Below are 23468 nucleotides of genomic sequence, written 5' to 3' on the forward strand. Positions count from 1 at the left end.
TCATGTAAACAATAACGTGGCGCACAGTGTGATGTGAAAAAAGTCACATACCTTTGACGTCGCGTGACGAACTCTGTATTCCTCGTCCACACGGAAAAGTAAAAAAGGAGTTTTAAAAAAATCTCAGTGGACGAAACAGCTGCGTTTTCAAAAAAATTCCCGTGTAGGTGTGGACGTAGCGTAAAACAGTTAGTAGTGTATTTTATTACTACCTGTAATTTATTGCAGTTTACTTGTATTTGTTAATTGTTTACTAAATGTTTGAGGTGTGAAATAAACAGCAATGGAGCAAAATATGGTTGTGTGTAGTTGGAGGATGTGCTTGTGCGTGCACGCGCGTACATTTTTCTTGAAGAAAAAAGGGGGGCCTAGCAAAAAAGTTTGGGAACCGCTGAGCTAACTAATGTGTGTACAACAATGTACACACAGTGTGTGTGAATAATGTGTGCGAATAAGAAAGGTAAATCTAGCTTACAGGCAGAATAAAGAGTAAGCTCACAGACTTATCTACAAACACGATGGATTAAAGAGTAAAATGTTTTGCCAGGATTTTGGGTTGATTAATAGGCCTCATTGAGCAGTGTGCAAGTCTGCAGTGGATTTTGAGATATATTTCCTGTAATTGCTTCAGGAGTGAAGTGTATCAGTTTCATAACTTCAAACTGGTAGTACAGACATCTCAATCAAAGTTGGTTGAATTTAAAGATTTTTATTTTTGTGGACTGTGTACTGAAAGGAACAGGAACAATTTTGGGCTCCTGAGAGGGGTTATCATCCACTTCCTGCTCCACAAAGGCTTTGTGTGGATACTGACGCTTCATTGTACCATCCTGTCTGGCAACCTCTGCTTCTTTTCATATTTGTTTTGCAGAACAGATCCGCATGTTCCCTTCAATAAAACCAAGATGACGTGCAATGAATTTATCTATCCTCATAGGGAGATTTTCATGCTTGAACAGACCATGTTTAATGTTCTTGAACTCTGCTTCAACATTAGCTGAAGTTGCAGTGAGCTTTTCGCTCTGAAATAGGGGAACCATTACTCCAGTCCAGAGTGGTAGGTATCCTCCCAATCTAATTAGGTGTGGGACGAGCTCAGGTAGATAGTGCATATTGTCTCGATCACCATGATCTTCAGCATGGCACCTGCTCCTCTCACAAATATCTGCCACCCACTGCCTTAAGTCAGTGTTTATTTCTGTGCATGGATCCAATCTAATGTCTTCTTCTTCCTTGTCATCAGAAACAGCCATAGTCTCATCTGCAATTTTTCTTTTCAGATTTGATTTGGACACTTCTGACATAATGGGTTTCCAAAACTGTCACAGCCTTCTGTCTCACTTAATGCCACAATAGCAATGCTGCGTATTAGGACCTTTGCTTCTTCCAAGGATTGGGACTTGACAAGTTGTGCCATTGATCGCACGTAGAAATCCCTCACCCGATGAGGCTTTTTTCTCAAACAGTCCCACTGGCAAATCATTTTGATTAAGTGTGCCACATCCACTCTGATGAAACATGGTGGTAGTTTGTAGGATTTTTTCCGAAGCAAGACACCAAAGCATTCATTAATGTAGCTCTTCAAATCTGAATGATGTGTTAAAGCCTTAACTAAAGCACCAAGTAAAGCTAAGGAGAAATCACAGATGGCCTCCTTTGGGATTGGTGCTCCAGCACGAATCCATTCCGATAACCATCTTGTGATTGCCTGGACATCATGTCTCTCTGACAACATTTGCACCACTGGAACGTGAGAGTTGTCCCTTCCTGTTAACACACCTTGATACAGGAAGATATTTCCAGACAAACCATTAGGCCTGAGAAGCTTTTTTACAACTGAGCCAGTCGCATCAAAGGCGACTATGGGGTGCTTTTCAGTCTTGTACATCAGCATTTGAGTGTGACTCCAGTAGTGACAGAAGAACTTGTCTAATCCAATGTCCCAAATGCTTCCACTGTGAGGGGAACTGTATTTTAATGAGTGGAGAGACAGTATTGGGTTTTTATGAGCAACTTCTAGTTGATTTTGTTTGTGTTTGGCTTTGCGCAGAGTTGTCAAATTTGGTAGATGGCTTGGCTCTGGATCACCAAAGTCCATCAGCTTTGCTGCCTCTGATGCTCTCCACACATGGGGCTGCAGTCTGCCTTCACAAAGTTCTTTTGTTACTTGTGCCCTCAGACTTCCGGACATGGCTCTCTTAGAAAAGCCAGTGTGCATGGATTCATCCGTGTTTGCCATTACACACTTCAGCACCATTGAGCAGTGATTTTCAGGTTCCTTATCACATGTAATGTACAGCTGGCCACTACACTCTTTGCAAAAGCCTCTGATTTTAATAAAACAAGATACAGTTCTGGGGTACACCTTGGCTCGTTTAAAAGTAACGGTGCATGTACTTTTAACCTCTTTCCAGATTCCCTGGTTTACAACATGAGTCCATGTACCTGGCTTCAAAATTGTGTATTCCCTTTTCTTGAAAGTATTCTTTTTGTATGTGACTTTATGTGGAATCATATGTATCCACTGTTCAAATGGGAGCTCCACATTGAAAGTCTTGCAGTCTTTGTTTTGAAAAGGAGAGCTGCTTTGTTCAAAATCATTATCATTGTCACTGCTGTCTGTGTCAGTCAGTCTCTCTTCATCACTGTAATCCAGAGCAGCCCATACATTGTGTCTGTTTAATTTAACAAAAGTGTAAAGAGCTTTTAGTGTCATCTTTTCACTAAGTTGTTTGCATAGATTTTGCCATATGTCATCACTTGGAGTTGAAACTTTTCCATTTTTTATGACTGCTTCTTTAGAAGCACGAAGGACTTCAAATACTGCAATTTTGTCCACCACTGATTTCTTTGGCATCTGTCAAGCAAAAATTTAAAATGTGATATATTACTGCTATAATTTGGTTATAACTTTAATTCTACATCTTTAAGTGGACATAAAATTACTTACTTTGATACACTGTTTTGACAGAAGTTAAGCTCTCCTTGCAACATGGCAAATTGAACCTCCCCCACCCTGACTCAGATGTGGCGTTTGGAATTATTTTGGTTTTCATGTGATGTATGACCCTGAAGGTAAGCGCGTCATGGACTAAAGTAAAACAGTATGTTGGATGTGCCACGCAATGCTCAATTACATGGGTGGGAACTAGTGTGTTAGCGCAGTTAGCTCGTTAATGTGTTGGCCGTCTAGCCCCATGCACGGGGCGATCAGGGGTAGCTCGTTAACGGAGATTTGCAGTGTTGTGGCGTTAATGTCATTTCAACGAGATTAACCTGAAAGCACTAGTGGGAACACAACGAATATGACTGCACATTTACATCATCCTAGTGCAAAAACAACAAGCATGCATGCTACAAACTTTAGCCGAGTCATTTAGACAGCCGTTAGCAGATGAGTCTCCTTATGGGGACCTGATATGTTTAATATGCTGCTGAGAATATAGCCCAGAAGAAGCGTATAGTATAGCTTTTATTTTGGAAAGAGCCATTTCTCTGTAATAAACTCTCTTTTCCAAAGATGCATGATTCCTCAATCAGATACAGGGCTCGCAATATCGCTAGCCCGACGTCCAGGGGCTAGCGATTTTTCCAGTCGGGCTACCAAAATCTATCTCTGCCCTGCCCGTCGGGCTATTGTAGGAAGGAAAACTATATGTCAATGCTTTTGCATTCTTTCGGAAATGTAGCTGGGTAATTATGTCATTGCCATCGGTGAGCCACTGTCAATATGTGACATATTGAAATCGCGTTTGAATTTGTGCTGGTTTTTTTGCTTTCACTTTGCAATCGCTCGGACAGCACTGATTGGTGAGTGATGATCATTTGTGCACCAATTCCTCTGACATCGTCTTATTAATCGTTAGCTTACTACACAAACATGACAAGTGAAATCTCCCGCAGCAAGCTTAAACATGTGAGAGGTTGATCGCGCAGAGAATCGCTGAGCGTTATGTGAGTGCGTGTGTAAAAGCAGCAGGATATATATTTCAGTTCTGCTGAGCCAAATAAGACAGGTCAGGGTGAAGAAGTGACAGCCAAAGAAAAGCTTACCACAAAACGGAAAAGTTATGACAAATCAGACTATAAGGCAAAAAGAAAGTGCAGCTTTATGGTTTCATGGACAAAATAATTTCTGTGGCTGCAATATGACGAGCTAAATAACCAGGGCTGCACATAAGTGGTCCACAGGTGCGCATTTGCTGTCAAAATAAAAAACACGAACAAGGGTTAGGGTTAAATTTTAAAACTGTACCTTTGAGTTAAAATATATATTTATAATTTTAATAAATGACAAATTAAAAAGGCATGAACATTTTTTTGTATTGAAAAAAATATCGAACCGTGACACCAAAGTATTGAACCGAACCGAACCGTGAATTTTGTGTATCGTTGCACCCCTAATTATTAGGTTAATGTTTTAACAACCATTAGCATTTTAGCATATACCCTGCTGGTAGCACACTAGATGGAGTAAGGTAATGTTAAGAAACATGGTAGTCAGTGATCCACAACCAGCTTATTGGCTCAAAACACCTTATCTAATTATAAACTGATACGCACCTACTGGCATGCCCCTTTAAATTTCTTCATAAATGTTGTTTAATGTTATTATTACGGCAGCACGGTGGTTAGCACTGTTGCCGCACAGCAAGAAGGTCCTGAGTTCAATTCCACCATCACGTCAGGGTCTTTCTGTGTGGAGTTTGCAGGTTCTCTCCCCGTGTTTGCGTGGGTTCTCTCTGGGCTCTCTCCAAAGACATGCAGCTTGTGGTGATAGGTTAATTGGTTAATCCGAATTGCCCATAGGTGTGAATGTGAGTGCGAATGGCTGTCTGTCCCTGTGTGTTGGCCCTGTGACAGACTGGCAACCTGTCCAGGATGTACCCTGCCTCTTGCCCAATGACAGCTGGGATATATTCCAGCACCCCCTGCAACCCTTAAAAGGATACGCAAATGGATGGATGGATGGAATTTTATTAATATCTTTAAAATAATAGCACCACAAACAAAATTGTTTTTTCAACTTTTGTTTGATTTGGGTGATGTGGGGGGCTGGTTGACCTTTTGACGTTTGCATTTTCATTAATATCTTTAAAACAGAGGCAGCACAAATGACAATTTTTGCAGCACAAACGTAGCACAAACGTTTGACACCAGTTTTGTTCGATTCCATTACTGTGGGGGGGCTGGTTGACCTCTGATGACCTCTAGAAATTTTTATCAATATCTTTAAAATGAAAGCGGCACAAACGACAATTTTAGCAGCACAAACGTAGCACAGTTGATTGACACCAGTTTTGTTTGATTCCATTAATGTGGGGGGGCTGGTTGACCTCTGATGACCTCTAGAAATTTTCTTGAATATCTTTAAAATGATAGCAGCACAAACGACAATTTTAGCAGCACAAACGTAGCACAAACATTTGACATCAAATTTGTTCGATTCCATTAATGTGGGGGGACTGGTTGACCTTTTGACCTTTACATTTTCATTAATATCTTTAAAATGAAAGCGGCACAAACGACAATTTTTGCAGCACAAACCAGCACAAACGTTTGATACCACTTTTGTTGGATTTGGGTAATGTGGGGGGGCTGGTTGACCTTTACATTTTCATTAATATCTTTAAAACAGAGGCAGCACAAACGACAATTTTTGCAGCACAAACCAGCACAAACGTAGCACAGTTGATTGACACCCATTTTGTTTGATTTAATTAATGTGGGGGAGCTGGTTGACCTCTGATGACCTCTAGAAATTTTTATTAATATCTTTAAAATGATAGCAGCGCAAACGAAAATTTTAGCAGCACAAACCAGCACAAACGTAGCACAAACGTTTGATACCACTTTTGTTGGATTTGAAGAAGGTAGGGGGGCCAACTTCACTCACATCCCTGTCCTCCTCTTCAGTTCGTCTCAACATACGCTCGTCATATTCTGTGATATGATTTACTCTGAGGCGTTTGACAAGGTTAGTGATGTTGCCACAACCATACATGCCAACCCTACCGATTTTTCCGGGAGAATCCCACCATTCTCCCAATTTTCCACCTGGACCAACAAAATTGAAAAAGCATATCGCAGAATTCATAGCGCAGCCCAGCCAATTCCAGTTTCCAACAATGACGGCAGCTGCTTAGTTTTAATATTACTCTTATTTCTCTTTATGGGTCGCAAAAAAACTTAACACATTTTCAGGTGAGAATAGCTATGTAAACTTCAAATATCTGAGCCGACCGACACATCGTCTTCAAACCCCCGCGGTATTTCACTACTCGGGTTAAACATGATATATAAGTCAGGTTGATAACTTAAAAATTTTATTGTTTGGCTTTTTCAGTGTTTTATTTGTTTGTGAGTAAATCGGTTTGGCTGAGATTAAAGTTATTAGATTAGATTAAATTAAATTTAACTTTATTAATCCCTCGGGAGGGTTTCTCCGGGGTTTTCACACAGCTGAATAAACGTCAAACAGAAAACTGATTAAACAGAAGTGTGAGACGGTCGAGAGTTTACGTCAGCGCCCGGTTATATTTTAGATAGCAAGGAGCAGACGGCAGAGTTTCACTCCACCGAGGGAGCCTGTGACGTACTACCCGGCTTTCTTTAGACCGCGAAGGCCGGGTCCTCAGGTGGAAGCAGCCTCTGAATTTGGACACCCCCGCTGTTTCCAGGCCGGCCAATAATAACGGTGACATTTACCATATTTTATCCGATAAATAAACCCTGTAAAATGTATTTAACCCCGCCCCCCCCAACAGCCCTTTTGAATGTCTCCATAATTCTGAGGTCTCAAGGTTGGCAAGTATGGCCACAACACCTCACTTTTTTGCCACATGTATCGCAAACCACGTCTCAGCTGTTTGTGGAGGTAAAATACGTTCGCACAATTACGCTCAGCCATTGTTGTGAGTGCGCACTAGCGGCTGCGAGACATTTATACAGCCATATTTCGCACATGACTATGAAAGGCGGAAGAGGAAGTAGTTCCTTTGAATGTAGACAATCCGAATGTTATAGTTTCTTTCCACTGTGTTAATGATGAACTAAAATATCGATATTTTAATGTGAGAATCGATTCTAGAACATAAATGACTGGTATCGGAGGAATCGATATTTCAGGATCGATCCGCACATCACTACTGCACATTTGAAATCAGTCCACACATCCATGCCACTTAGTTCACTGGTCTTTTTTCCAATCAGGATCAAGCCAGGAAGCAAAATGGTCTGAACCAGTCTCATGCAAGAGACTACAGAGCAGAATCTGCATTCTGGAATGGCATTCACAATGGCAGTCAACTGAAATTCATATCCAACTCACACCACACACTCAAAAAGATGACAAGAAAGCAATAACGGGGACACAATACTGCCTTTCTTACCTGTTTGTGCTGCATTAAAGGAGAAAAAAAACACAATGAGAACATGATACTACGTTACATATAGAAACAGAAGTATATTCTAAACAGAAGTATAGAATTAAGAAAAGAACAGCACTGTAAAAATGTAATGTTGTTTAATTAAAAAAATATTACGTAGGCAGAACTCAATTTTTATCAATTTGTTATTAGAACTCAATTTAAGTAACTTACCAGTACTCTTCATGCAAAAATGTTGATCAACTCAATTTATTTGAGTTTTCTTTACTTAGAAAAGCTAGGTAAGCTGGAAATGTTGCTTCTCAGTGCGGAAGGATGAAACGATCCATCCATCCATCTTCATCCGCTTTATCCGAGACCGGGTCGCGGGGGCAGCAGCCTAAGCAAAGATGAAACGATGTGGTTTGAAAATGCCACATCACTACTGTCCTCCTCCCTAGCACGGATCAGTCCACATGTTCATGGGGCCAGCATTTTTTCTGGAATATGTTGAGCAAACCTGGAGAAGCTTCAGCTCAAGAGATTATTGTTATAATTGCTGTGGATCTTTACCTGATACACTGACTTGGTGAGTACACTTTTACTCTTATTCAAACTGATTTTGTGGCTTCTCTTAGTTTAGCACCAGGTTTATAATCTTGCTAGCTAATTAGTGTCAGCCCAGTGTTGCTGCTGCCGCTGGGTTTAAAAATTAACACCCCAGCCTTAAAAACCGTATAAAAATATGTCTGTGAAATTTTATGTTGATTGTTTGAAATGAAAAAAGTGAGATACAAGCCTAGACAAACGTTTTCGGTAGTGATGTGCGATACCATTGTCACGGTTCTGGGTCCGTTGGACCCAGTATTTTGAGTTTATTATATTTTGGTTTAATTCTGCTTCATGGATTGTTTTCTTGTTCTCTTGTAGTGATAATGATGCTTATTATTAGTTTCTTTTTTCTGTTTATCCGTGCTTAAGGATTTGTGGTTTCATGTATTGTTTGAGTTCCATGTATGTATTCCATGTTATTTTGTCTCTCAGTGTCGAGTCTGCGTTCTTGTTTAGTAATTCATGTTTCCTGTTTTATTGTGAGTCTTTGTCTTATGTTAGTGTGTGCAGCTTGGTTCCCCCACGTCTCGTTAGCCCTGATCTCTCCCAGCTGTGTCCCCCTTCTGTTGCCCATTCCCTCATTACTACCCTGTGTATTTAAGCCCTGTGTTTTCCTGCATCCACACGTGTCGTACCCTCAGATTATGCCTGTGTGTGTTTTTGGTTTCTGTATTCACTTCATGTTTGGCTCTCATGTCAGCAATAAAGCTGAGGTTTTGATTTACAATTCTGTGTTCGAGTCCTGCGCTTGGATCCTCCTCTCCGCCTGCCCGCACACAGAGCCCTGACAACCACTGATTTCCTTTCCGATCTGATACCAAGTAATATTCAGGGTGGTATCGACGATACTGATCCGATACCATACTTTGTACAAAAACTTATTTTATTTATTGTATCTCAAATTATAGCGTCATAATGATTACAGGACATCAGATTACTTGTTCTTATCACTTAATAATGCAGAGTTCATCATATAGAAATAAAAAAAACTGAAGTTGTGTGCTATTTGAACACCTTGCCTGCCTGCAGCACTAAAGGACTCCGTGAGAAACGTCTGTCTCGCCCTAGCAGCACCTGTCCTTGTCCTCCTCAGTTTGCCTCAACATACGCTCCTCATATTCTGTGATATGATTTACTCTGAGGTGTTTGACAAGGTTAGTGGTGTTGCCACAACCATACATGCCAACCCTCCCGATTTTTCCGGGAGAATCCCTAATTTCAGTGCCCCTCCTGAAAATCTCATGGCGCCACCATTCTCCCGAATTTCTCCCGATTTTCCACCTGGACCAACAAAATTGAAAAAGCATATCGCAGAATTCATAGCACGGCCCAGCCAATTCCAGTTTCCAACAATGGCGGCAGCTACTTAGTTTTAATATTACTCTTATTTCTCTTTCTGGGTCGCAAAAAAACTTTTAACATATTTTCAGGTGAGAATGTAGCTGTGTAAACTTCAAATATCTGAGCCGACCGACACACGTCTTCAAACCCCCGCGGTCTTTCGCTACTCGGGTTAAACATGATATATAAGTCACTTGATTAAATTAAATTAAATTAAATTAAATTTAACTTTATTAATCCCTCAGGAGGGTTCCTCCGGGGTTTTCACACAGCTGAATAAACATCAAACAGAAAACTAATTAAACAAAGTGTGAGACGGTCGAGAGTTTACGCCAGCGCCCGGTTATATTTTACATAGCAAGGAGCAGACGGCAGAGTTTCACTCCACCAAGGGAGCTTGTGACATACTACCCGGCTTGGTCGTTGGTACTTGCTGGCTTGTGTAGCCTCTAGGTAACAAAAGCTCAACACTGGGCCTAACATTCTGGAGCACTTCTGTTGTATTTTGTATGTGCTTCTGAGTTTGTACATGTTTTGGAGTTTTTACGTGCTTCTCAGTTTTACGTGTTTGGAGTTTGTACGTGTTTTGAAGTATGTACGTGCTTTGTCTCTAGGGGCCACCGTAAATATACTTTTAGTTATCCACTCCACATAAAATGTAATAAATAAATCATATAATAGAAAAACCAACTATTCAAAGTTCAACTTTTAACTACTTAAATTTTCAGCTTTTTCCTTTTAAACAAATTTAAAATGAAACAACACAAAACGCTGCAAACCACAACACAATTAAATATAAATTAAAATATGAAAACAAAAAGAAGATGCATATTCTTTGTCATATAGGCATAAATAAACTTTCTGAATCCTTTATCATCCTTAACTGAAAATAGTTGTGGATGATTTCTATACCTTTGTAGGCTACGTCCACACGTACACGGGGTATTTTTGAAAACGAAGATTTTTCGTTTTAAAAAATAATCCCGTCCACACGTAAACGCAGAAATGAAGGAAAGCGCTGTTAGGAACATGCCAAAGCAGCAGGTGGCGATATATTCCTAACCGTGTAGAAATGTTGGCCAATCAGAAGTCTAGAAGCCTCGGTGGGAAAAAGTAAACAAAGCTGGGGCATAGAAGCAGAGTCGTATGTGTGGAGGGACAGTAACTGTGTGTGTATATGTAAGCATTTAAACACTGCAGAGACTACAATTAACAGTATTGTAGAAATTCATTTCACCAAAACAATAACGTGGAGCACAGTGTGACGTCAAAAAAGGCGCACATCTTTGACGCTGCATTTTCTCCGTTTTTCTCGTCCACACGTAAATGCAAAAACGGAGTTTTAGAAAATATCCACTCTGGCCGGAGTTTTTAAAAATCTCCGTTTTCAGTCACCAAAACCGGCGTTTACGTGTGGACGATAGGTGCAAACGCATAGAAAAATCTGCGTTTTCAAAAATACCCGGGTACGTGTGGACGTAGCCCTAATGTGACGTTGTTGTCCCTGGCTCTCTTCCTCTCTTTCCCTCCCGCTCTGTTCCTGTGCTACTGCGAGTGTAACTACCGCCCCTTCCCCCTCTGCCCAGCACAAAGCACAAGGCTCGCGTGCGGAGTGAAGCGGGAAAAAAGTGTGAGAGAGCAGGGTGAGAGAAGGAAGAAAAAAAAAAAACAGCTCGCGATAAGAAGCCGGCTCGCGTCGTTCACGTCAAAGATCCGCCTCTAAGAGCCATTTCGTTCGCGACCGACACATCTGTCTTCTTCTTGATATCAAATATATCCATAATAGGCATTTCAGTATTTTATACTTTTTATTATGGTTTCCTGAAACACTTCTTTTTTTTTTTTCTCCCATGAAAGTTTATTGAATTACAAACACTACATTTGGCACATTTAGAAACTAAGATTATCAGAACACCAAAAAACTCATTATCAGATACGTCACCTCATGAAAGATGAAGCTTTGTAAAAGCTTTAAAAACAACAAAATGATGCAAAATAGTAACTGTAATAAAATAAATATTTACAATCATAAAAAGAAAAGTCCCTGATTAGATTTACTATATGACAGTTAAATATTACACAAAACAATAACAGTCAGGTGGCTGGGGAAAAAAGCATCAGAGTCACTTGTTTCATGCAACTGCACTTTGTGGTACTAAGGTAGAGAAGTCAGTAAAACCAGGTGTCTATTTCTATAACTGAGCAGTTACAGACTCTGCCATGAATCATTTTATTGTGATAATGCTCAACCACTTGAAAGGCATTCTCTCTTTTGCATCACTGAGCAGATACATGAAAAATTATAATACAATTCTCCTGTTGCACTTTGTGAGTTGGCACCATGTCTGATAATTTAGAACTGAAATGATACAAAACAAATGCTCTAAGGCAGTGGTTCTTAATCTTGTTGGAGGTACCGAACCCCACCAGTTTCATATGCGCATTCACTGAACCCCTCTTTAGTGAAAAATAAAATATGATTTTTTTCAAATTCAAGACATATGTTTTTTATTGGTGCACAAAATGAGCCGTGCATGTCACGGTGGAGGCTCTGCCGAACCCCTGAGACCGACTCACCGAACCCTTAGGGTTCGATCGAACCCAGGTTAAGAACCACTGCTCTAAGGTCTTCTGGGGGATTGGGAACAGAGAACTGAAAGTACACAATGAGATTTCAAACCATTTCAGCTTTTTGTGCCCACAATCATTAGTGTCATTATCCCAAAGAAAGAAAGAAACAAAACCCTGAACCATGCCACTCAGTTTGAATTCTTCAGTTAGGCTGCAGGACTGTAACAGCGTTACGTTTCCGTAATGGTCCATTTGATTCACCTTTTATCCTGAAACACTTCTGTAAGTTAGTTCCTTCACACATATAAACCTTTTTTTTTCAGCTGCAAAAGCTTGAACTTGTTCTATTTAAGAAAAAACTCTTTTAAAATGAGTTGAAGTTAGGTTTGTTGTAAGTCATGTGTTTGGAAAATTTAATATGTGCTTTACTGATACTGCTCAATGTCTTAGCAGACATTTATTATGTTTGAAAATAATCTAATTTGCAAATAAAGTAATGCCTAACAAATCTCTTGTCGTTGTGCATGTCTTCATTTTAAAGTTCTGATGCTGGTCTATAAAGCTCTGAATGGTTTAGGACCAAAATACATCAGTAACCTCCTGACCCAGTATGGACCTTCCAGATCCCTCAGGTTATCTGGATCCGGTTTTTTATCAGTTCCCAGAGTCAGAACCAGACACGGAGAAGCTGCATTCAGCTTTTATGCTCCACACTCCCAGAAAGCCTCAGATCAGAGCACCAAATCCACACTTTTAAGCTTAAATGTCAAAACGTACATTTTAACTACTGATTTTATCTACTGTTTTTTGTTTTGTTTTTTTTAATCGATTTTAAATCATGCTCCTTTTATTGTTTTTGTTTTTTAATGTCTCTGTAAAGCACTTTGAATCACCTTGTTATTGAATTGTGCTATATAAATAAACTTGCCTTGTCTTGCCACTGAAGGAACAATAGGCTGGAAGGTCAGTTCATTGATCAATAATATACAAATTGTCATGGGCCCTGATCAAAGACCTCAGAAACCTGCAGTCTGAGACTGAAGAAGTCACGTGGATGAGTGACGAAACGTTTCTCCCACCTGAAAATGCTACGTCCAGATGAACAGAGTCAATCTTTTGGACCACCTATAATTCTAAACATTTTGTTAAATGACATTGCTATTACATGTTGGTACAAACATATGGATTCTTCATACCTCAATCTTAGTATAGGAGGTCGTCTGGAGCTGTAAACCATAGGCAGAGTGGTTTACTTTGACATGGGAGACCTTTATCTGATCTCCCACATGAACATTGTAAATTGATGCCTCCCTCCACAAGGAGACAGTCATGGTATGCCCATCCTGAAATCACAAACATGACAGAATGAAAGATTTATTCATTAACTAATACAAATCTCAAATATGCCTATTTTCACCATTTTCAATACTACACTTTAGTTGCACCATTACCTGCTTTAGCTGGAGCGTTCGTATAGGCACCTGTTGTTTGCCTGCGAAAACCTTCCTCACTGCAGAACACTGAAAATTCAATTAAAATATAATGTCAGTTATAGTGATTGCATAAATCTGTGTGTGTACATCTAGGTGCTTCTTTCTTGACTTACTACATCTATTATTTTATTATTGTTGTTAATGATAAATCTACAACCATTTACAAAATAATAGCGGTTGATCTTGTTCTCACAATTTTGTGTTCGTTTGACAACAACAAAAATTATTATTTTTACTTTTAAAGACAAAAAAGTAATGGTTTCTTTGAAAACCTAAAGCAGTATCAATTCTGATGGAACCACAAATATTTACCTCCAGAACCTCCCCTTCCAGTATAATAAGCCCTCCAAACGTTGGGCTCATCTTCAGTGGTGTTGGCTGGGGAAGGTGAATCAAGAAGCTCCTCTGCCTTTGTGATGAGGGCCTCTGTGACTGCAAGGGCAGGAGCTTTAAAGAACTGTGTCCTCGCCGTAATGTTGATTAGATAAGGGGGAGCTTGGCCCCTCAGTTCATGTCCCCTCATCATGGAAGACATGCCCTCTTTGACTTTGGATGAGAATTCTTCAAACAAAGTAATTTTTTGCCACTGTCTCTCCGTCAGTGATTGTTGCCACCGTATTTTTTTTTTTGGTTAACAGTGGTTTGACCCCTCCATCTTGGATATCCCAGCTGATCACCTGATAAATACATAAATAAAGAAATGTATTTCTATGATCTTACTCCTGTGTGTCTGTGATTTGATGCTATACAAATAAAATTGAATTGAATCACCTTTAGCTGGTCACAAGATTTTAACACCCGGATGTGAATGGGTGGGGGCCTGAAGTACGGCGTCTCAGGCCGGTTATTGGTCAATTTCATTAAGGCCATTCTGGGGAAAAAAAAGCAAAAGAAACACATTAACAGGTTCATACATTTCTGCTGGATCCAGTTCTGATAGAATAGAGTAACACCTGTTGCTTTTATGTTGTCTCTTCACATTTTGATATGAAACAAACACATCATTAACTTCCTCAACCCCAAGTGTGTTTCTGAGGTTCCTGCTTGATATTTACATACGCGAAAACATTTCAATATTTCTGTGAAAACACAAATTATCTTTACAAAATGTTGGTCTGACAATTAATTTAACGCGTATGAGCCTTAATAAAATACATACAAATATTACAGCACATGTAAGTCTATCCAATTCACTTTGGATGGAACGCAGAAAAAAAAAATCACAATTTTCTTTTCCCCACTTAAGTTTTTCAGATAATAAATAAAATAATTATTAATTAAAATAATACTTGAAAATAGGTTACAGTGGACAATAGAAAACAAGGAATCATCATAGGAAGATTATCTGAAAAAGGAAGTGAAAAACAGCAACATTACAGATATCTTACTGAAGACCTAGTCAAAGATTGCCTGCCTGCCTGCCCATCCCACACACGGCACGGACGCGCGCACACACACAAACATAGTGCACCTGCTTGGTCTCTGTGGCTTTAGTTCATATTGGCTCCCCTTTTTAATCATTTGAGCCAATAGAATTATAGAATTACTGTCCCTGCTTTTAGGTCAATCCCACCCTCCTTAACTGGGCAGAAAATGGCAATATTTTGACCAGAAACAGCTCTGTGGGAGATGACCACTACCCTTTGCACCAGGCAGTGAAAACATTGGGGCTGAATAGATTTCTGTTTTATATATGTTCCTGTCAACTCTTCCTCCTGTCTGCTATGTATATTGTCTTCCGGCACAGTACAATTTCATGACAATACAGGGCTATGAATACGATAAATACTTAGCTATACTCCTATTGGTTAGTCAGCTGCTGTATAGAGTAACTGGGAAAGTAATTGGCTTGCAAAGCTGGGAGGCGGTTGCCAGGGCAGAGTGCCAGCCTTAAGCAATTTTTTCATACTAACAGCCCAAACTTAACGTCTTAAAGTTTAGAAAACTGTTATAGATCTGGAAGATTTGTCTGATTCTGTAAGATCTTAATATTTCATAAAAAAACAGATGCCAGTTTCATGAATACATTCAGGTGGTTTTTTTCAATTAAATATCCCTGAAACAATAAGTTCATCAAACTATGACACCTACAAATACATTGCTATCAATACTAAATGTGAATTTATCAAAAGTGATTTTTTTTCTTCGAGAGAAAAATGAAGATACACATATATAAAACATTCGTAGGCCGAAAGAAAAGTCAGGCCAAATTTTAGGGGTACTTTGACAGTCTTTATATTCACAGGAACTTAAATGGCTAGATCTTTTATCTTTCACTACATTATTTGTTGTACATAGTACAAAGGCACTAAAAAAACGGCTCCAATATCAATACTTACATTTTATGTTCTTAATACCACTAAGAGTAAAGTAGAAGAGATGACTGTGACTGGAAGTTTCTTCAGAAAGACCAGGAAAGGGACCGCTGGTCTTTTATGTTACAAATTGTGATGTAATCTGTTGCCACCCGCCTGATTGGCTAACTATGATTGTTGTGTTTCCCAATTGTACTGCCTTGTGTTGATTTTGTCTCTTTACTTTAGGGCGGTTTTTGTTGGTGATCAGACCCGATTCTTGTCTAATTTGAATTATGAAATTATCAGTACAATTTTATAAGTCTCAAACTTACAATTTAAAACTTATAAAATTACTGGTGTTTTTTATTTTTTATGTAGTTATTTTTTTTAAGTTCGAGTCCTAAAGCCCTGCATGTATTTTTTAGATGAGCTTTTATTTTGAAAGTGGCGATCTCTTTTCCTGGTGTCATGGGGAAGCACGCCCGACAGATCCACGTTACTGCTAGTCCCTGTTTTGGCAAGCCATTAGTGCCAAAAATCTGCACTTTTCTAACCCGTTTGGTTAAGAAATGGCGTAAAAAACGCCTTTTAATTATTCTAAACGCCGTAAAAAAGGCGTTCTGTTCCGACAAACGCCGCTTTTTACGTCACTCGGATGGCACCCTGAACGCACCATCCGAGTGACGTAAAAAGCGGCGTTCAAAGACAGGCGGAAACACCGTTTTTTGCCTGCAAAAAAAACCAGAGAAAGAACTCACAGGACACTCTGCAAAGTTCAAAGCTGTAGCTGTAGCATAAACAACAACAAACTGGGACCATTTCTAATTCTGTCCTGGGGTTTATACAGGTGCAGTCATTTGTAAAGCTATAAATAAACCCAGCAGCTTCAAGATCATTTTTGCTCTGGCAAGATGGCAAGACGGTCATATTCACTGCTTCAAGCACTTGACTATGTGATGCGCTCAGAAAGCGAAGATGACGAGGAATCCTCTGCATCTGAAGAAGAGGCATCTTCTTCAGTCTCCTCAGAGAATGACAGCATCACTACCAGTGATGAGGATTACCATCCAGTGCCCGATTCCTCTTCTTCAGCAAGTGAGAATGATGCAGAGACAGCAGTCGAGGCAGAGCGGCTAATGGCAGAGAAGGTAGGAGAAGCGGCAGAGACCGGGGCGCCGGTGGCTGAGTGGATGTCTCGTTCTGGGAATATTGAGTGGTTTCCCACTGCTGAGGAGACCATGCGCTACAATCCAGTACCCACTGGTATCACTCCAGGGCCCACCCTGTACGCAGTTGCCCGCATTAGCACCCTGAGATCTGCATTTGACCTGTTTGTGACAGAAGAGATCATTCAGCTGCTGTGCACCCACACAAACCTGTATGGGAGGCGAAAGTGTGAGGATTGGAGGGATGTGGATGATGTGGAGATGAGAGCCTACATCGGAATTTTGATTCTAGCTGGTGTCTACCGCCCAAGAGATGAAACAACGCGTGGTTTGTGGGCTGACAAGACCGGACGGGCAATATTTCGTGCTACAATGCCCCTCTACCGCTACTCCCAGATCAGTGCTAACGTCCGCTTTGATGACAAGCTCATCCGCCCGGGACGTTTCAGGAGCGATAAGCTTGCTGCATTTCGGGTCCTGTGGGAAAAGTGGGTTGCTCGTCTCCCCCTGCTGTTCAATCCAGGAGTTGATGTGTGTGTCGATGAGCAGCTGGTTGCATTCAAAGGTCGATGTGGATTTCGACAGTATATGCCCAGCAAGCCTACAAAATATGGCATTAAAATCTGGGTGACCTGTGATGTGGCAACCTCCTATGCCTGGAAGATGGAAATTTACACACGAAAATCACCTGGAAGTTCCCGGGAAGTTAATCAGGGAATGAGAGTTGTGCTACAACTGACAGAGGGGCTTCCAAGGACACACTGTCACTTGTGACAACTTCTTTACTTCATTCAGCTTGGCAGAGGAGCTGCTCAGAAGAAAACTAGCTCTGCTTGGCACAATCCGGAGAAACAAACCAGAGCTCCCTCCCCAGCTTGTTCAGCTGCGACAGAGGAAGATTCTTTCATCTCTCTTTGCCTTCACCAAACCATGGCAGTCTCCTACATGCCCAAGCGAGGGAAGAATGTGCTTCTTTTGAGCACAAAGCATAGGGAACCAGCAGTCAGTGATGGGGAAAAGAAGAAGCCAGCAGCAATCCTTGACTACAATAGGTGTAAAGGTGGAGTGGATAACCTAGACAAGGTTGTTGGCACCTACAGTTGTCGGAGGAAAACCAGTCGCTGGCCACTGGCTCTGTTCTACAATCTTCTGGACGTCTCAGCATACAATGCCTTTGTCCTGTGGAAAGCAGTGCATCCTGAGTGGGAGTCCACCAAAACCTACCAACGAAGGGTGTTCCTGGAGGAGCTGGGCCATATGCTGGTGACTCCAGAAATTGCAAGATGGCCTTGTGCCCCACGCTCAAAAGCAGCCGCTGCTATTGTTGCTGAGATACAGCAGTCAGAATCAGAGTATGACCCACAGCCCATCAACAAAATGAGGAAAAGGTGCGAACTGTGTATAAACAGAAGAAGAACGGCAACCACTTGCTCCAGCTGTGGAAAGAGTGTCTGCAAAGATCGCGTGCACACACACACATACACACACACACACAGAAAGAGCATTATTTTGTACAAACAAGCAATAAAAGGCCGTTTTTGGCATGACTAACAAAGTGGGAGTTTCTTTTTTTGGGGTCATTACTCACAGGAATAATACAAAATATTAATATTAATAATAATAATTTTTGTTACTGGCACTGACCTGCAATGATTTAAAAAAAAAAAAAAAGGTTTCGTCATTCAACTGCTGAAAAAATGTGAACTTTATTGCCCCCCAAAAAACATAGTAGTAACATATAATTTGACTGGTATTCAAAGGGTATAATTTCTGAATTTGAATTATATTTTGGTTTTCATGACTAGGACTGGTTTTCATTTAAAAAATAAAGTTGGTCTAAGTAGAAAAATGTTTTAATATAGAATAATTTTATAGTATTCTGTAAATGTAAACAAGGGGTGGCCATTTTTGGCCACGAACAAGCTGAGAGGGAATTTTTTTGGTTTTTCTGCCACTGCAGAAAAAAACAATGTTGCATAAATGTCATTGGTGCTGTTAATTATTGCTATGCATCTAACCTTCATCATGGTTGGCATATATTATTTAGAAAAAAAAAGGGATTTTATGATTTTCTCTATTTATGAGTTGTTATGATTATGTGCTCTAACTGGTATTTAAAGGGTTAAAATTCAGAATTTGAATGAAATTTTGATTTTGATGAATAGCCCTGATGCTAATCTAAAAAATCAAGTAAAAAAAGCTGGACATTTTTCTTAATATATATGAATTTTATAGCATTTTGTAAATGTAAACAAGGGGTGGCCATTTTTGGCCACGAACAAGCTGAGAGGGAGTTTTTGTTTTTGCTCTCTGCACTAAAATAACAATGCATTATAATCAATGTTGATGTGAATCAATTATATGCCCCAGACTCTACTATTAATAATACAAGAAATTTCAGTAGCAATGCAATTATATAAAATTGCGAGATTTGAGTTTGTCGTCCAGCTGGTGCAGTGGACAAACTGGTGTTTAAAGGGTTAAAAAATAAAAAAGTAATAATTATTTTATATTTATGGAAAGAACTGAAGTTACTTTAAAACTTTATGCAGAAAAAATGGCAAAAAAACCCATAAAAATAATAAAAATTACAGACCTAATCTGTAGGTGGCCACTTTTGGCAAAATGAGATACAATCTCGCCCCTTATCCTCTTAACATCTAGTAGTGTGGCAGTGTAGATGTCAGGGATACCACAGCCTGCAATCCAGTCCCCAAGGTGACTTTTCAAGTCTGCCAGGTCTTCTGGGGTGCTGCAGTTGGAAACCTTGAAAATCAGGCACCTCCATAAATACATACGTTTAAAGCATTCACTAAGTGTACTTACATTTTGAGACACTCCACTGATGAGTTAAGCTATGCATTGTGTTTCATTGAATTTAATTACACCTCAGCATGCACACAGCTTTACCTTTTCTATGTTCTGTTTGATGTCTTCATCCATGAAGACCTCTACATCGAAGTCATCAAGAGATGTCTTCTGGCCACACATCATACAGAACAGGTGTCTGTTGATACACCGTGGCCCTGGCCCATCGTGTGCTATCGACCAAGCAATCAGTTTACCAGCCGTATAAAACTTGTTGCTTGACAGCAACTGCTGACTATAGCTGAACAACAGACTGCCAGGCTTCCCCTCAAAAATCCCTAGGGAATTCTGAGTTTCGACCATAAGTAAGCTGCAGGAAAACGTAGTAAAAAAACAAACAAAAAAAAATGAGTCAAATTGTGATTTCATCTTTGCAACAACAAAAAACACATTCACGCATTCTATTATTGTGTGAGAGAGATGGGAATGGGTTACCGAAAAAATTCCCGCCTTGGGCCTCCATAATCATCGGCCATTTCACCAACAAATTCAATATTTGGCAATTTATGCCAGGCAAAATATGACTTAGAAAGTGCCATGCAGGCACTATGTAGGATTTTCCTTCGTCGGGCTATTATTGTACAATAATTGCTGGTGTCAAGATGCGTTTCCTGGAAATCTTTCAACACAGTCACAAGGTCCATCTCGTCCTGAAGAAAAGGGGGGGAGAAAGGTCATGACTACATGAAACACATACACAGCAGTTCTGGCAGTGTTGTTCATGAGACATACATGTGAGTCATTTTGTTCAGGGGAAGCCAGGACTATGGAAGCCCGTTTCTGCCACTAAAAAAAAAAAAGGATCCATAACTCAAAATTTCGAGTTACTTTCTCGAAATTTCGAGTTATTTTCTTGAAATTTCGAGTTATTTTCTCGAAATTTCGACATATTAACTCAAAATTTTGAGAAAAGCAACTCGAAATTTCGAGTTAGCGCTGCCAATCAGTAATCTACGTAAATGACGTCATTTCCATGTTACCCGGAAGCTGAAGCCCTCAGCTACAAATGCTACAGCTAAGCTACCGGTATTACATCCAGTCGTGAATGCACAGATTGCTGAGTGTTTTCAGCCTGGCTTCACAAATGATGAAATCCCTGTGTTATTAGCTGAATCACATGGTGTTACTATCAGCAAACATACTTTAATTTGTTGGGATCCGTTTTTGAGTGCGCGGTCCTGCGCCATATGCTTCCGGGTAACAAGAAAGCGACCTCATTCACGTATATTTTTGATTGGCAGAGCTAACTCGAAATTTTGAGAAAAGTAACTCAAAATTTCGAGTTATATTTCTCGAAATTTCGAGATAATAACTCGAAATTTCGAGAAAATAACTCGAAATTTCGAGTTATGGATACTAGCTTTTTTTTTTTTTTAGTGGCGGAAATGGGCTTCCATACAGGACAGCCTCATCCAGGTCTGATACTTCTGACTCTGCAGAGTCGATGTAAAACTCTTCCCTAAACAGAACAAATGCATTTGATTTTTTTAATATCATGTATATATACTGAAATGGAATGACTCATCTGATCAAAGAATCTGATTTCACATTCTTTTACTGTATAGATACAGCCACTTAAAATGGCCATGTGGTCCTTGATTGCATCTGTTGGAGCCATTTGTATTTTAACAAATTTCAAAATATTAAAATATAAAGTTTGTTGTTAGTTTACTTCTATTTTTGGGTTAATCATTATTTATTTGTAGGTTAATGCTCACTTCATTGTTTTGTTGTTTATCTTATCAAGTCAGCCAGGAAGAATTTCAGGGCTATTTTTGATAACTTAAGAGACTGGTATAAGACCAGCATGCACTGAGATGGGCCTTTTGTTTTTTGGGTTTTTTTTTTTTTTTTTTTAATTCGAGAGACAAGCAGCATGAAGCAACAAAAATGGATCTTGTTATTGGTTGCCAAAATGGATCAATAAACTATACAATGCAACTTTCAAGTTTTGACAGTGCAGTTTTCCCTGCGCACAAAAGATTATCACAGGGCAGCAGTGTCTTCTTTTACTTTTTTTGTGAAACATAAGGAACTGCCACTACAGTGCCCATTTACTGGGAATAGTTTGGGTGATTTGTAGTTCCAAGTGTCTGAATGGTCAGGCTGACTAAAGTGTTATCGATGCATTTTCAGCAATTAAAAATACCAATATCACGACATCAACATATCTGAAAAACATGAAAAAGCAAAACAGAAACCGAATGAGGCAATTGAACCATTGGTCTATATTCAGAGCACATAAATGTTATCAGTTCAATACATGCAACCTTTAAAATTTTAATATTCGCTGGTCTCACCCCGTATATTGTACTAATTGAGTGTCTATTTACCTATGGTGTGTGCTTTATAAGTTCCAGTTTACACTTAAGTTTTGGCATGTTGTTCAACAACTACCACTTGCCTGTTAACCTCTGGTTCCTGGAGACCATGCCTACTAGAATGAACTGTATGGTTTTCATGCAGACCACTGCAAAGCAATAGCAGAAATATTTCATAGCAGGAAGAAGACCCCAATGCAGATATTTATTGATCTAGACTACACAAAATGATCCAAGTTATAATAATGATAGAATTAGTTTGTACAACAGTTGTTTTACCAAAAAAATAAATAAAATTGTGCAATAGTTTAAGATTAAAATTCCAACTCATAAACAAACAGAGTGCCATTTACCTGAAAACCTCTGGCTCCTGTACATTGTGCCTGCCATGGTCTGGTGTCTCGGTGTCATGCAGCACACTGTAATATGGTAAATATTGATGATGAGAGGGTGTAATGCATTTATAGTGCTACAGTCCAAAGGCAGTTGTCAAACACTTTCATTGCCATTTCAGACTGCACAACTTCTCCACCAGTTGAGTCCTCATTGGCTTCTGTAATCTAAAACACCAGAGTATTTAAATATAAATGAAATGGAACAATAAATGACAAACAAGAACAGAGGACAAGTCAAAGACAAGAACCAAAACAGCCACACTTAAAATGAAGCAGCGCAGCGGCTTCGCTCATGCGCGATTCATTTGCCTTTTGGACGCACAGGTGTGAACGTCTCATGCCCTGATAGCAGCTGGGGGAGGACTATCCTCCGCCTGGGAGCGCTTTGGCACGGGTGAGGTGCCCACCGCAGCACCGCTGCTTGTTGAGAGTAAGCGCGATACGTGTTTTCACGTCAAAAAGTCGTCATAAATAAGTCTCCAGTAATACAAGAAAAAGTCGCCAGATTTGTCGCAAGTCGCTTTTTAGAAAATAGGTCGCTAAGGGGGTCTGAAAACTCGCTAAATATAGCCACAAAGTCGCTAAGTTGGCAACACTGCAGATGAATGTCTCAAATCCTTTGGGGAAAATCACAGCATTTATTATTCTGAGCAGTAACATGTTAAAGATGTCTTATACAATACTAGGGTGACTGGAGCGCCACTGAGTTACAGTAATAGTGACAATTATGCCATATCAGCCACCCCAGTGGAACATTTGAATACCTTTGGACGGATATAAAGATTGGAGCGACCCAGTAGGTTTCTTGCTCTAATTTCTTGGGGCATCTCTTCTTCAAGAGGAAGAATGAGCCGCTGTCCATTCACTTTGCATAGATCGAACTGCAAAGGTATGTATGCAATATTGTCCCGTAGTGCCTGCCTGAATTCAGTGGCATTTAGGTTTACAGGAACGACCACCCGAGTAGCAGGAGTGGCATCTGTAATCAAATTTAAACCAAATTAGCTGGCAATGCCATTTAGAACTTTCCCTAAAAA

General features: G+C 39.9%; 2 protein-coding genes across 2 annotated transcripts in view; one reads left to right on the plus strand and one right to left on the minus strand.

Annotated features, from left to right (window-relative positions):
• Positions 1–23468, plus strand: part of LOC146617527 (uncharacterized) — a 46205-nt gene that overhangs the window by 16971 nt on the left and 5766 nt on the right. The window lies entirely within an intron of this gene.
• On the minus strand, positions 18951–23293 carry LOC146617528 (uncharacterized). Its single transcript, XM_085372809.1, has 9 exons — positions 23196–23293; positions 22390–22455; positions 22120–22185; positions 21120–21174; positions 20448–20495; positions 20151–20365; positions 19758–20025; positions 19444–19613; positions 18951–18954 (listed from the first exon to the last, which is right to left on the minus strand). Exons 1-9 carry the CDS (start codon positions 23291–23293, stop codon positions 18951–18953), a joined length of 990 nt encoding a protein of 329 aa, XP_085228935.1.

Source organism: Diplotaxodon limnothrissa, linkage group LG15 (genome assembly GCF_057381915.1).
Source record: "Diplotaxodon limnothrissa isolate DT_005_m linkage group LG15, D_limnothrissa_male_GT1.1, whole genome shotgun sequence".
Classification (NCBI taxonomy): Eukaryota; Metazoa; Chordata; class Actinopteri; order Cichliformes; family Cichlidae; genus Diplotaxodon; species Diplotaxodon limnothrissa.

Coding starts and splice junctions, on each gene's coding strand:
- LOC146617528 (XM_085372809.1), bottom strand. CDS start 23,293: ATGGACAGCGGCTCATTCTTCCTCTTGAAGAAGAGATGCCCCAAGAAA. Junction 22,456..23,195: donor ATCTTTATATCCGTCCAAAG/GTATTCAAATGT, acceptor ACCATATTACAG/TGTGCTGCATGACACCGAGA. Junction 19,614..19,757: donor TCAAACAGAACATAGAAAAG/GTAAAGCTGTGT, acceptor CTGATTTTCAAG/GTTTCCAACTGCAGCACCCC.